General features: G+C 43.7%; 1 protein-coding gene across 3 annotated transcripts in view; it reads right to left on the bottom strand.

Annotated features, from left to right (window-relative positions):
- Window positions 1–5,375: 5,375 nt before the first annotated feature.
- PRAG1 (PEAK1 related kinase activating pseudokinase 1) overlaps window positions 5,376–15,512 on the bottom strand; it is a 48,309-nt gene continuing 38,172 nt past the window's right edge. For all 3 annotated transcript variants that reach the window (XM_019534245.1, XM_019534248.1, XM_019534246.1), the window contains 2 exons: window positions 11,207–11,949; window positions 5,376–8,193 (listed from right to left, as the gene is read on the bottom strand). In XM_019534245.1, the coding sequence (XP_019389790.1) occupies window positions 7,156–8,193; window positions 11,207–11,949 (1,781 nt within the window). In that variant the 3' untranslated portion in view covers window positions 5,376–7,155. The remainder of the gene's footprint in view (window positions 8,194–11,206; window positions 11,950–15,512) is intronic.

Consider the following 15,512-nt stretch of genomic DNA (forward strand, 5'->3'; position numbering starts at 1 on the left):
TTGCTGGGATCCTATGATCCCTGCTGACTTCCTGCCCCTGGGGCAGGGGGCTGGACTCAATGATCCTCTGGGGTCCCTTCCAGCCCAACTGTCTATGAAATCGAATTACTGTCCCCCAAATTGGCTGAGTCCAAAGTGAATACTAGCCGCTTTGCACAGGCCTAATAAACTTTCTGTCTCGATTGTAGTGTAGGTCTCTTCATGTGGGTGCAATTTTTGGATGATAGAAAGGACAGGAAGAGTGCCCAGTAGTTTATGAGTCAAGACTGCGCCAATGGCTATATAAGAGGTATTTGTCTCTACCACAATGGTTTATTAAAAACTGGTGTGTATAGAAGAGGCAACCAACAAACAGCTTCCTTCACATCTTGGAAAACTTTCTCAGCCTCTAGTGTCCATCTCACCTTGGTTGGGGCAGCAGCTCATGTGAGTTTAGTCAAGGTATCATCAGTTCTGCAAAATTAGGTAAGAATTTCTGATAATAGTCACCCAGTCCTAAAAAAGCCCTCACTTGCTTCTTAGTAGGTGTGTGAAGTGGGCCCTATTTGATTCTGATTCAGCCCGAATCAGGGACAGTGATTTGATTCATTGACTCAGATCACACTGTCCCTGATTTGGTTCAGCCAGATCCAAATCTGAAGATATGATGCCGATTTGGAGAACGAGCAATTCGGATATAGACACAGCTTTAAAAGTTTTTTCTACATACCTTAAGGTACCAGCGCATCTTGTGATCGCTGTGATGCTGGGGCACAAGGAGCATCCCACAGCAGTGCAGGGGGTGGGGGTAGGGGGGGCAGCTCTATAATGTCCACCACCACCCTCTCAAATGGCATTTTAATCAGTAAATTGAATGGGACATCGTTTCTTATGTGAGTATTCTGTAATTGCTTATGGTTGGGTGTTATCTTCTGACAAACTGGACATGATGCACAATATTCCCCAACCTTGTGCAATAGTCTTGGCCAATATAATCTTTCCCTGATTCTGGCTTCGGTTTTACCTCTCCCCAGGTGTCTTCCTATTGGTAACTCATGAGACATCTCCTGTAGAGCCCATCAATATCACTGTGGTACCAGCAGTTGTTCTACCTCCTCTCCTTCTATTTTTCTCTGCTCAGTTTGGTAGAGGAGGTTGTTTCTTCCTGTAAGCTGTGGGATTGTTGTCACCAGCTCTGGGCTTAGTATCCCTCTGTTGCATCAGGCCAGGTGCTTGCAAAATGTGCATTTAAATCAATCCTCCCAGCTTTGTTCTAGCTGGAAGTATCCATCCTCCAAGAGGGTGCCTATATCCAGCCTTGCTGAGGGGGTCTCTGCCATCAGAGGTTCTGGAGCCTCTTCAGCCCATCTTTCTAGGGGGTTAGCCTGGATACCCTCCTCTTGCATCTCCCATGTTTCTTCCTGGGTGATGGCCTGCAGTACTTCATGGAGCCTCAGTCAGTCACGGTCTGAGCAAGATCACTGGGTAAACAAGCTTTCGAGACACGCAGGCTAGAATTGTGCATGTGTAACCACTCACCCTTGGGGCCACCCACACCTCATCATAGGGGCATGTTTCTCCATGTAAGCGTGTGATGATGGCTCATCTGTCCACACCACTCTGATCCATCCTCAGGACCAAGTTCTACTCTACCATTGTTTGGATGCATCTGGAATCTACTACTGTCATTACCTTCTGGCCTTCTACAACCTCGATTACAGGTTTAAAGGTGCTTTTGCCTTGTCTCAGGTCTCTTCCCAGCTTCACTTCACTGTAACTACAATCCGTTTTCTCCATGTCCTGGTGTATTCCCACCTTTCTTCATTGTATTATCATATGTGTTTGCACTGGCTATCTTCCTGTTTTATGCTCTGGATACATGTGGACATAAAGACCATTATACAATAGCATTCAAATTCCCACCTCAGGGTCCAATCATAGAAACATAGAAAATTAGGGTTGGAAAGGACCTCAGAAGGTCCAGTCCAACCCCTTGCTCAAAGCAGAACCATCCCGAATTAGATCATCCCAGCCAAGGCTTTGTTTAGCTGGGTCTTAAAAACCTCTAAGGATGGAGTTTCCACAACCTCTCTGGGTAACCTGTTCCAGTGCTTTACTATCCATGGCAGGCAGCAGCTGTCCAGAGCCTGGGCCAGATGCGGCAGGCAACCAGGAGGCTGCAACTGGTACAACAGGGTCCAGAGACCTGGCCTGTGTTCTCTGTGGCCAGCAGCAACTATACATGCACCTCAGGGCGCACCTGGAGCTCTTGCCCCTCAGTTCCCTGAATGAGTCAAGGTCTGCTTTTAAGTCCAGGGTCCTTACTCTGCTGCTCTTCTTCCTTCCTTTCCTCAGGATCCTGAACTCAGTTATCTTATGGTCACTGCTGCCCAAGCGGCCATCCACTTCTGTTCCCCACCATTCCCCAGGAATGTCCAGCCTGCCTTTTTATATTTAGCAGTCCTCATATTCCTTGAAGATTTAGCTAAGGTGTTCTTTGCTGTTAGGGACTTTGTTCTATAGTAAGATCTGAATCTTGCACTTGTGATTCTCATGGACCTATCTTTTAAGCAGGTGTGAACATGCTCCTTGCTCCACCCTTCCAGGGAAGTGATATTTTTGGTGGGGATTACCTCTACAAGGAGAGCTGCGTGCTCCCAGCCTTCATGGTGGATCAATGGTTCTTGCCTCACATGGTCACCAAATTCTACTTGAATAAACAGATTTCCTTATCAGAGTGTATTGGCCTACTACTTACACAGGTCCATGCCTTTTTTTAAGTCCCTATGGTACTTTGTAGCTATCGCTGAAATAATCTAAAGGCTTAGCAATGTGAGTCCAGGGATTATCCAGATGGATATCAAGCTTTGTAAAATTATGCTAGGAACATGCCAAAGGGGAAGGGGCAGCTGTTAGTGATTTATGTCCACTCCACTAGAATCCAGGCCAACTCCACAGGCTTCTTTTGAAGTGACTGATACCTGTACCTATTGCTCAAATCTGACCTTAGTGAAGTACTACCCAATTGTGGAGGCCACTCAAACAGATACCATGCCCACAATCCTCCAGTCACTATTAACCTAGAGGATTTCCCTCCATAGCACTACCTATGCAGTCTCCAGATGCATAGGTAATGCTATGGAGTTACCCACAAATGAGAATATGTATGCAGAGAAGTGCTGAGTAATTGAATTTCTTTTGAGAACTATTGTGCAGATACTCATTTGAACTATACCCACTTTCCCCTCTTCCTTGGAGTCACAGACTTAATCAACTCTAGCTGAGAAGAACCTAAGGAAGTACATATTGCCCTATATTTTCTCAGCCTAGGGCCCTGTCTGCTGGGGCAGTGCTGGAATGCTCCAGATGCCACTAGGGCAAAAAAGTCTCTGGTCAAAGGCTTTGGAGGTCAGTACATTCCACAAGCAAGAATGTGTATGTAGATCAAATGTCTCAAAATTGCCCGTTACTGGGAATGAACTTTCTGTTCTTTTGCTTCCCAAGATTTCAGTTAGACCTATCATTTGAACAGCTTTTTAATAACTGCTACTGTTTCAGTACTTGTTATATGTTTATATATACCATCAATTTAATGAGGCAATTTCAGTGTGTTTGAGGGAATCTTGCAAAACGAACAAAAATAAAATAATTAAAAAAAAACAACGCAGAACAATACTGCATTATTCTTTTATCCAACAGAACTGAATAACACCTGTTTCCAGGAGGAAGTAAACATTGCCCAGGAACATGGGGTAAGTAGGTGCAACCCCTCCATCTTGTTTGAATGATAACATCTAATACAGAGCACACAAAAAGATGGTATTCAGATTCAAAAAGTCAAACATCAGTACACTAATCCTAATAATTTAAAAGCCATAAACAGAAACCTCTGCAATTGGGTATAAACAAAGGCAGGAAGAAAGTACATGTGAATGTTCTTAATATTATATTCACTGACTCGATTTAGTCACTGAATTCTCCATATTTCTATATGGAGCTCTCTCTCCAAAGAAAAGGGTAACAGAGGACTGCAGCATCTTCATGGGCAAGACACTCCTACCCTTTCTTGCACTGTAGCTTGTAGATTTCACTAAAATCCGTAAGCCTGCTGATGAAGTACAACGCTATCCTTGATCAGATAGTAGGATCTGGCCCTGGAAGAATAACTCAAGGGTGCCACACAACTCTTATGTCAATGCAGGTTTGCCAGGATGGCAATGAAGGTGGAACAGTGCTGATTTTTTACATGAAAATTAATTGTCCACCTTAGTGCATAGAGCTACTGATTTACAGGGAGGGCAGGAGGAAACAAATTTAATGTTGAGCCAGTAACATGAAAATTGTGTAATAATAGCTCATAAACAAGATAAGCTTTTTCTTGAATCATATCCTGTACAGATGAGCAGCTTTGAAAGAGCCTTACAGGAAATCTGCTGATTCCTCACTTTGTAGGATATTTTGATTGTTCCTGGTTTTCTTTAAGTAATCTATGATAGAGGTTTTATGTGTGCATCTAGTCCAATGACAGGCCCTAATGGGGATTCAAGTGCTACTCCAACCCACGATACAGGAATAAATAAACATCATAAAACACATTTAATTTATACTTTTTAGAGTGTCCAGTAGAAAGCATCATCATCCCACTGCACAAATGGGGCTGAAATGTGACAGTGCAGGTGGGTGCAGAGGCTAGGTCTGGAGTCTCAGTCAGAGCACCTGTGACTACTACAGATGTGTTCCAGTTATGGCCTATTAGGACCATAGTTTCATAGCTGTAGGGTCAGAAGGGACCTGAGCAGATCATCAAGTCTGACCCCCTGCCATGGGCAGGAAAGGATGCTGGGGTCAAATGAACCTGGCTAGGTGATTGTCTAGCCTCCTTCTGAAGTCCCCCAGGGTAGGAGCGAGCACCACTTCCCTTGGAAGTTGGTTCCAGATCCTAGCCTCCCTGACAGTGAAGTAGTGCCTCCTGATATCTAGCCTGAATCTACTCTTGGTCAACTTATGGCCGTTGTTCCTTGTTACTCCCAGTAGTGCTCGGGGGAACAGGGACTCTCCCATTGCCTGCTGGTCCCCCTTGCCAAGTTTACAGATGTCCACCAGACCCCCTCTCAGCCTTCTCTTGTGGAGGCTGAACAGGTTCAGGTCCCGTAGCCTCTCCTGTAAGGCCTGCCCTGCTGCCCCCTGATCATGTGAGTGGCCCTCCTCTGAACCCTCTCGATGCTGTCCACATCCCTCCTGAAGTGCGGCTCCCAGAACTGGATGCAGTACTCCGACTGTGGCCTGACCAATGTCGCATAGAGGAGGAGGAGGATCACCCCCTTGGACCTGCTCGTGATGCATCTGTGGATGCATGACAAGGTGTGGTTAGCTTTTTGATTCATGCACTTTTTCTCCTCGCACAGGTATTTTCAGTGGATATGAATATTTCAGTTGTCCCTGACCAGTCTGATTTGTGCTGTGCCAGGCACTGAACAAATAAAAAACACAGATACCTAGTGCCCCAGACACCTCTCTAAGATCCAAGAAAATGTGACAGCTGAATCGACCCAAAATGGAGGAGCTGGAGGAACCAGACTGGAGAGACAAGGCATCCACACATGATTAGCCATGCACCAACACTTGGGATTATTCACACACCATTTTAGAACTAAGGCCACAGAAAACAGTGCCAGAAGAAAACTAACCCAGTCAGGCCATGGGAGCTGAAACTGAAGTTTTCCCTTCTCAGTAACTTTAAAGGGGGCCAAGCACCACTTGTGAGACCAGTTGCAGCAAACTCCATGCAAGTGGCCCATCGCTAGATGCTCCCCTAAAAGAGAGGCCTAAAAGGCCTGGTCAGTAGCATAATTTGGGGCGAGTGAGCAGGGAGCCAATCCTGGACACCAACTTAGTAGGTGTGCCAGAACTGCATCCCCCTCCCTATGCAGTCCACACTATGGCAACAGCACCATGGCATTGCCTCTTGCAGCAGCACCTGGGTGCACAGACACCAAGCTTCTGCAGTAGGAACAACAGCCAGGGCAGGCATATCTTGCTGCAGCTGTGAATTATTTTTGAATCCCTGGTAGAAGTCTACTGCGCAACCTGACCTCAGAACCCCTGCCTCTCCAGCACTTTGCAGAACCTCCCTGCTCTGCAATCCTGCAGAACTTGCTCAGGGTGCAAACCCTGCTTTTTATGCCTCTAGGCCTGGTTGCTGCCTTGGATCAGTTACATTGCCAGATAAAGTCATGTTGAAGTGATTTTGATAACATTTCAGAACACATACTCAGCTTCCAACAAGGGGGACTGTGTTGGATTCTTTAAGTAGCCTGATGCCACAGTGCTTTGCTTGCACTAATGCTCCAGTTGTTTCTACCTGCAGCAAAGATAAACTAATGGAATAACACTGGGAACATTTTGTCCAAAAAAGATCTTGGTGACAACATTTAGCCTATCTAGGAAAAATGTGTAATAACTGCTAATTCTGGTTATAGAAAAGAAGGATTTAAAAGGCTGCCAAAAAATGACTGCTCTTAAAAAGTACAGGAATCTTGGCACTGACACCTGCATTCCATGAAATGACCTTTTAAAGACGGGTATGTTCTTTACAGTCATAATCCTGCTGGGGATGTCATGCTGGTTGTGTGTGATCTGGATAGCATTGTGTGAGGTCTGAGAACTCAAGCAGTGACTAGCTCTCTTTATCTGTCATTTTGCCCCATGCTGCTACAATTTTTGCTGCATGTAACTGGGCTACAAATCTGGAAACCATTTTAAGTATGGCAGCTTTGAGTATGGCTCAAACTTTCCTATTTTATGAGAAATAAAGTTTTGTTCCAACGTGAATATGTATCTGTCATTAAAATCAACCCAAACGCATCCTGTTCATTAGGAAACATGCACATACATACATAGGTTTTATTTTCTGTGCAGTAATAATACCAAAACCACAAATCTGGCAGGCAGCTGTCTTTTCCATCTGCAATGTGCAGAACTCAAAATTATGTTAACTTATTCAAATGGATCAATTTGTGTCTGTGTGTTGAGAAAAAGACTTCATCCTCAGTTTTTAGTAGGTTATAAACAAGAATGTGAAAGAGATGTGTACCATTACTCATGAACAAACTTGAACCCTAGAAAGATCTTTCAAAATTTCTCCCTGCTGTTTCTGCATTTGAAATGCTCTCAAGGTCAGAGAAGCTGAAGGAGTTTCAATGTATTGAAGAGAGCCGCTGGCTCTGCAGAAGCTAAATACTGACAGCAGAGCCAGTCCTCTAGTTCTATGCTTCGCTCTGTGTCTACAGCCCTCTCTGCAAACTTCATCATCAGCAGTGCCCGCTTCATGTCAATCCAGTTCTGGAAAGCGCTATGGAGGGCTTCTTCGTGGTTGAGAGGCTGGTCTATTAAATCCTTCCTGGGGCCCCAAAGAAGACACTGCAGCATCCGTTTTGCTTCTGTGATACGGATGCGTTTGATTGGATCAGCTTCCAGTAACAAATGGGCAAGCTGTTGGAGCCCCCTGGAGTAAATGGAAATGTTGGGGAGTAGGGGAAGGTCATCTTGGCTGTACTCCTGCTCCCGGAGGCAAGCCCTCACCTCAAATGGGTTAGGCTGGTGGAGGAGCTCATAGATGAGAATGCCAGTTTGAAATTCATCAAACTTCTTGTACTGAGAGGCAGAGACAATTTCTGGAGCCAGCCGAGCCTGGTTCTTTTTAATTTTGGAGTCTACTTGTCCTGGCTTTTGCTTGGCTTTCAAAAAGTTGCTGATTATGAGTCTGGGCAAGTGCTTTTCATCTTTGGTTTTATTGCAGCTAGTTGGAGATTTGCAGTGAACGAGAAGCAGGTTTTCCAGGCAAAGATCTCTGTGGATGATGCCATGGTCTTTGAGATGCTCCAGGCCATTGCAGAGCTGGAGGAGCAGGAAGCATACACGCCGCTCATACAGCTCTGGCTTAGCTTTGTGATAAGCTGTAGAATCCCTCACCAAACTGGCTGCCGTCTGGTGTGGCACCTCGCGAGTGATGACTACCACACAGTCGTGTTCGCTGGCAGGACGGCAAGGGCGGGGACCATCTGGAGAAGTGCCTTTTACTACTTCAGGAGACAGCAACATGCTGGAGGGTACAGAGGCTACAAAATGCCCACAATCCTGCTGGATGTTGAAGTGCACTGGTACAGAGGGGCTGCAGTATGAAGCAGCTGCTTTTGATTCTTGAGTCTTACATATCTGGGAAGAGAAAAAGGGACAGTTGCATAGGTTAGCATGGCTGCACACTACATGTTTATAAGTTTTTAGGCACCTATCTGCATCTCTAAATGCCCAAATATTTAAAATACCAGGTTTGTGGCAACTATCTTCTCCATGGGTGTCTGGTGCCTCGAGTCAAGCTGCGTGGCTGCTTTTGCTGGCAGCCCCGCTCCCCACCTGCCAGCTGGCTAAACAGGGAGTGCGGCCTCACAGGGGGTGCACCAGCACTCTCAGGGGGTGCATGTGTACCCCCATGCACCCCGTATATGTTGCCCCGATCTTCTCAAGACTTCTTGACTTCTGGGACTATATTCAGACACACAACTTTCTTCTATGCCTGGTCTACTTGTAGTGAACCTTCTTTCTTCACATCTCTCTCCTTCATGTCCTTTGCTCTTTACTGATGAAGCACCGACATAGCCAGAAGAGCACACAAAAGGCTCCAGCAGCAGAACCACAAGGTGTACCTGCATAAAGGCAACTCAAGCCAGTGGCCCTCTCTCCTGGCCCTTAACACTTATGACAAAAAGAAAGATGGAGCTACAAAGTGGTTCCTGCCCCACCACTCTAAGTCAAAGTTTATGCAAATCCAATCCACACAATCTTTTTTTATTTGAAACTTTCCCATTATGACAGCACAAATAAAGGCACAAAAATAGGTTTATTACAGCAACATCCATTAGCTCCACAGATCTTACAGGCTTTTCAGCATTTCCATTATAAGCCTTTTTATTTAGGGATTTACTTACACTTGAGATGCACAAACTTGCTCGAGATTGAAGCTTAACGTAAAAGGTTTCAAACCCTGGAGCAAGACACTCTTTCTTTTTGCATGTGTGCAAAACTAGACAAGAAAGCTTTGTCATCTACGGTAAATGAGTGCAGAAGTGAATAAACAGGAGGTTGAGGGCTATTTTTTTTTTATACTCCTCTGGAAATATTCTGAATCTAGAAGTTTGCAGGTCATTAACTCTGGTGACTAAGTAGTGCAGGGAAGAGCAATTCAAAGCCTATTGTGTCCTCTCTCATCTGAATAAAAATAGTCTCATGGTCCTGCACATTTATTTTGTTAAAAGATGATTTCCAGGAGCATAGCTCATAGGTATACTACAGATTAATGCAACAGATGCAAGAGAATCCTAAGCACCCCAGGTGAATATAAGCCCTTTGTTCTTTGTTATACACATATTTTTTCATTTAATACGACTGGTATAATATCTGTATTATATTATTATTATATCAGACAAAAAACTGTACCTCTCTTTTTATTACCTGTGCTTTCATGCTCCAATATGCCTGTAAGTATGCAACACTTTTTCTAAGTGACACTCATCCCAGTAATTTATTTATTTTACAGATATACCCACGATACCAGGATCTGATCTTACTGGTGTTGCTCATGCAAGCTGGGAGCACATGCGAGTGAGGCAAATTAATACAAGCTTTGATGTGGAAGAATATGGTGAAAGTTTTCCTGTGTAACCTGCTTGGTCACATTGCTAAACTGTGTGTGGATTGCATACATTGTAAACACACAGTACACATGACAATGAAAGTTGATGGTAAGAATCTGCAGCTGGCTTTGCTCTGTGTCTTTGAATGAAGACAAACACCATGAAAGAAAGCCCATTTTGGCTGGGTTTCCCAGCAGTCATTGTGACCCTGGATCTCTCTATTCATTTTATTTTTGTGTGTGTCTAGCAAATATAAATAGCTTGGTTTAAGTTTTGGCTCAAACTTCTTGGCAGACTCTTGGATTAACTCCAATGTTCAAGCTGTTAGATTTTTTCAAGTCTAATTTTAACCCTAGGGCTGTAGCCATTTTCATGACTGAAAATTAATACAATAATACACTATGCATAGAAAAGGGGCAGTTAGGTTTCCCAATTATTGCCTGTCAGTTATAATTTATTAATGAAAATGAAAGCTCACTGGAAAACTGCCGAGATATACTTTCCACTAACACTAGTGAACAGCAAAGCCCCATCTGACTGCTTTGGTTCAGTTAGTGAGACACTCTGCCAGGATCACAAAATATATGCAAATTCCACGTGAGGACACAAGTGCAGACCTGTCATGAACAAAAAAAAAGGTTGTTTTCCTCTATATAATAATCATGTCCTTATAGCAAGGAGATAACTAGGCTTAGAACCCAATCACACAATAGAAGGAACAGGAATGTCTATAGAGCTGCACGATAGATCTACCCATTAAATTAAATGGTTAAGATGTCTTAATGTTTGATTTGTCCAGAATTTTAACTGCTAATGTATCATTTTTAAAAAAATAATATATCTAAACTAAAGCTTCCTCACAGGGTTTGTAACAACTGAATCAATTAAAAGAAGCTTTCAAATCGTAACGATATTTAGTGCATGTCTACTTGGAAATTATTTATGTTCTGGTGAAAATCTACCAAGGTTTTGCCATATATTCTAACTTCCAGTCTTTGCTTACACCCAGAAACAGTATTAGAATTCTAAAGAGGCAGCACTCTCTAGGAGAGAAAGCCTGTGGGTTAGATACCAAGAACTGCACCTTAATCTCAGTTCTGCTAGTGACTTGGATACTATGGCCTTTTTGCCCTGGTTTCGTCCAACATAAAACAGAGATAGAACCACCTACCCTCACAGGAGCATGGTAGAAAGTGCTCTGAACATGTAAGTGCCAAGTACTATTAGAAAACAACAATGGAGCTCTCCAAGGAGCATTCAGTATTCTGGTCGTGGTGCCAGTAATGGATAATGCAGTAAGACCTCAAGGAACGTCATTTTTGAAGGATTATCGCTCGGAAGTTAAATCTATTGTTTTTTAAATTTGCAGTTCACACTCCATCGAAGTTTATCTCCCAGAGAGGGATTCCAGTAAAGCTGTGCCAACTGACACTAGCACACAATGTGGTTTTATACAGTCGGCAGGATCTATTCTTGTTACACTGCAGTTATAAATGATTGAGCAGACAGAAAACAAAAAGGCCAGAAAGTAAAATTACCTTCACTGCATAGGTAGTGGAAGGGTCTTTTGAGCAGGTTGCACAGTAATAGATGGCATCCCCAGAAACACAGCAGGGCTTGTTGCATGTCAGCTTAAAGAGTGACCAGTTGTTCTCACTGAAACGCAGCTCATTTTTCTGATCACGCATGAAACAGTCTTCACATTTTGTGACAAGGCGGCGCAAAGATTCAGCATAGAGTGCTCCTAGTTTGGCATACACCCCCTCCTTGCTGTCAATGTTGCTGAGCAGACTGTGGAGCTGAAGGCTGGAGCCTGAGGAAACCTGGCTAGACACACTGAGCTGAGAGGACGAGAACAGCTGCACGTTTCTGTTTGGGAAGCAGGCACTGCTGCTCTTATTTGAAGTTGGTCCCCAATGGCCATTTCCTTTGCAGACTCTTTCCAGAGACTCAGTGGAGGAGAATGTGTTGCAGTTGCTTCCTAGATGAGATGGATAGCAAAATGGAGATTCTTCTCGGACACACATGTTGCTTTCAGAGTGACTGACATTCAGTCTGGGGCTTGTGGGTTTTGCTGTTCTTCTACCTGATGTGGCCTGGCCCCAGAAAAAGCCATCAGGTGATGAAACTGCTCTGCTTACTGTCTTCTTCTGTGGCAAAGGAGGTGGCTCAGTCAGTGCACAATGGGATCTACCCTCACTATTATCCTCAGGAAAAGGAGCAGAAGAAAACCCTTGGTTCCCAGAGAGAGTTGGCGACTGACTTTGTTCACACGATTGTCCTAGAAGATACAAAGGCATTAACTGAATTATGAAAAAGTGCTCCCAGCTCTCCTTTATTAGCATGGATTCTCCCGATGAGATTTTTCAAAGGTGGAGCACAGCCTAACTTCCATTACAAGTCAATGGGGATTACAGGCCTAACACCTACTTGTGCATTTAAAAATACCTTCTTCCTGTGGACTGAATACCAGGTGGTTAGAGGTAAAATCACATATTTAATAATTTGCCATACAAATGCAGAAAAGTTAGATGAAAATAATTAGAAGCTGTGATGCATGCCACACACACACACACACTAAGTCCACACCTTCATGAGCTTCCTATAACTCTTCTCATGTGCCTCATTTGGAAATAGTAGGCTGAAAGCCTTTCTGTTCTTGCTGCAAGAGAGAAGTGGTTTTTGCTGCGAGTAGAGCATGGAGCTTGCATGTTGTGGTGAAGATTTAGGGTGAAGTTGCATATTATACATAGACCATACTAAATCTGTGGAACGTTAAACGGTATTAAAGTTAGAATATGCTATGAGCAGTCACATATTAAGGGTTAATACCATTTTTTGCCTGCATAGCTGTGATTTACCACTAGAGGGATGGCAAGCAGGGTTATTGCTAGAAGCCAGGACACCTGGGGGTTCTATTTCTAGTCTCTATCCTCTGTTGGGAAGGGGTTGGGAAATGGAATGAATGCATCCTGTGATGCTGGAAGACTGCAAAATGTGCTCATTTTCTCTGTGGAGCAGACTGAAGTTATCTTACACAAGTTAGGTAGCACAGCCCAGCACCTTACCTGAAGTGACAACTCCGAGATGCTCAGAAAGCACTTCATGTGAGTTATTAAGCTTTAACATGCGGATGCTCATGTTTTAAGTGTCCCTAGTATGGTCCAAGTGTAACATGTAATTTCACCCTTAGCTTATTATGGATGAGCAAGTCTAATCATTGAGTCAGCATCCACCCAGAAGTCCACTGCACATAATTGACTAAAGAAGAGGTAAAACTTCATGTTTGCATTGTGTGTCTGGATGTCAAGATCAACTGTGTGCCGAATGCAAGGGGACAGTGATTATAAAGGAAGAAAAGACCTCTTTTGTGTACAATTTTACTCTCATGTAGAACATGGGACTTCACTCATGGTCTTTCTGTGGTGCAGCTGATCCTAAGTGGCGACAGGTAGAGGTGCATGTGCACCCCCTGACCAGTCGTGCTCGCTGCTTAGGTGACAGGCAGGGGGACAGGGGAGGGCAGGCAGGAGCGCCGGCTGGGGAGCAGGAGCACCACGGTGCTCCCAGAAGCATCTGTGGCCACTTTGTGATCAGCTTTGGGGGACCCCCCCGGTGAGACTGGCCACAGGAGGACCACCCCCTAGCTGCTGACTAGTTGCAGGAGGGGGGCACGTGCCCCCCAACCAAGGTGGCACCAGTCGCCCATGGATCCTAATGCTAATGACTTTGAATTATCTTCAGTTTAATAGCGTGGGGTGCTCTGAGAACTCTCACGGAATCATTTAGAGGCTTGTTACAAGGGATCCTGGTGGTTTCAACAGTTCAGGGAATTCTACAGTCTGTCTGGCCATGGTTCAAAGATGCAAACAAGATTACATCCAAAACCAAGGCAAGTTTCCAATTAGTTAACTATGGCAAACACTGCTTACAGAATGCCATGATTTAATTGGATTTAGACAATGGTATTTCAGAGGAAGAGGGTGATATTCTATGGTGTTATGAAAAACCACTCTGGTGCTTTTCCCTGAATTTGTATGTTAGCCACCAAACAGTAGTAAAGCTGGTGTAGGATAAATATTTAAGTAATGAAATCACTTGTGAGGAGTTAGGAATGAAGTACTGAGGGATGAATGTGCAACTACAAATATTTAAACAAAACCTACTTAGTTATTAAGCTGAAACACAGCAATTTAACAGGGTAGGTGAGACTGGATAAGACAGTCTGACTCATGTTAGTGCATAATCCAAGACAGTTCTGCACCTGTATTGGATTAAGCACTATCAGAGTGGTCAAGGTGATGCACTGAACTTGTTTCAGTGCCACACATTGGAAAAAAGTTCAACTTCTGAGGGGAGGTATAGGGTTTAGTTGACTTCATTCTACTGTCAAGTTCTAAAACCCAACCCCTCCACTGACTAAGTTTACACATTCTCAAATCTATTTGTTTTATGAACTGAGTTCTGTTGGTCTGCCTGAACTGAACCATGAAAGTGCTCAGAAGAAAGGAAAACATCTTCAGAATGTAGATTTTGGCACCCAGTTCATTTCAGCCATTTGTACTTTATGAATGTTTACCTTGTTAAAACTGGTCAAGAATAAGACTAATTGTTTATCAAACAGGTGTGTGTGTGTGGGGGGGGATCTCTATCATAGCAAAAATTCCAGAAGTCATAATTTTAGAAAAATAAACAACTATGGCATGCAACACTCAAATAACCAAATGTTTTTACTAGAAATTATGATAATCAATAACCAACATTCAATGAAAATGTGGGTATTTTGAAATTACTAAATAATAGTTGAAATATGTTTAGAAGTTGTACTGTGCCACAATTTGTCTGTCTATGATAATTCATGGCAGTCTTGCTCATGGTAAAGTGAACAGCTGTATATTCCGTTCTCTATTTGAACCTGAATCTTGGGTTTCAATATTGGCATTGCAGATTGTAGATGCTGATAGCTTATCAACATATGACACCATTTCCATATTTATTAAGGACCTTTTCTATAAATAAAAACCATACTTCTATATGGCACAGGAAATAGATACCAGGATGTAATACCCTTCCTCCATAAGCTACTGGTTCAAGGTTAGCTACTAAAAAGGTTGTTACCTTTCATAGCCTTTGTCAGTCTAGGCCACGGTAGACATTGTAGTCTACACTGTAATCCCTGCTCTAACAATAGTAATGACTGGTAGCCTTCTAAACCAGGGGTACTCAACCTCTGGCCTGCAGCCCAAGCGTAACCCATGGAGCCATGGCATTCAGCCAGTTGGGAAATTTGGTGACAGGGGAGCAGTGGCAAATGGCAAGTAATGCTGCCACCCTCCCTTCTGTCAAATTCCCAAGCCCTGCAAAGCCAGGGCCAGGCTATGCTCCCTCCTCTCCCTACCTTCCACCTGACCAGATCAGGATCCGCCTTGCCACCCCACATGATGGATTGGGCCAACTGGCTAGATCAGGGCTGCAGACAGATTGAGCACTGTCCATTTGGCCTGAGGTGGAAAAAAATTGGGTACCACTGTCTGAAACCAACAGAAACAAGGCAAAGGCTGAACAGATATGGAAACTTAAAATGAAGTTTCTTACTGGTAACTGGTTTCTTCAAGATGCATTCTTCACATGCACATTCTTACTTTTCAGTGGGTGTGACTACATGTTCATTAATCTGCCGTAGTAACTGCACATTAAGTTTAGTACTTGCATAACCAAGTACTAAATCAATGCACAGTAACTGGTGCTATTCCACAGTAGTACTAGTGCACTGGTTTTTACAGATGCTAACTGCACAGCAGCCTAATAGCACGCGTTTTGCCTGGCACACTACTGCGCAGTTTT

The sequence above is a fragment of the Crocodylus porosus genome, unplaced genomic scaffold, assembly GCF_001723895.1.
Source record: "Crocodylus porosus isolate Cpor-Errol unplaced genomic scaffold, CroPor_comp1, whole genome shotgun sequence".
NCBI lineage: Eukaryota > Metazoa > Chordata > Crocodylia > Crocodylidae > Crocodylus > Crocodylus porosus.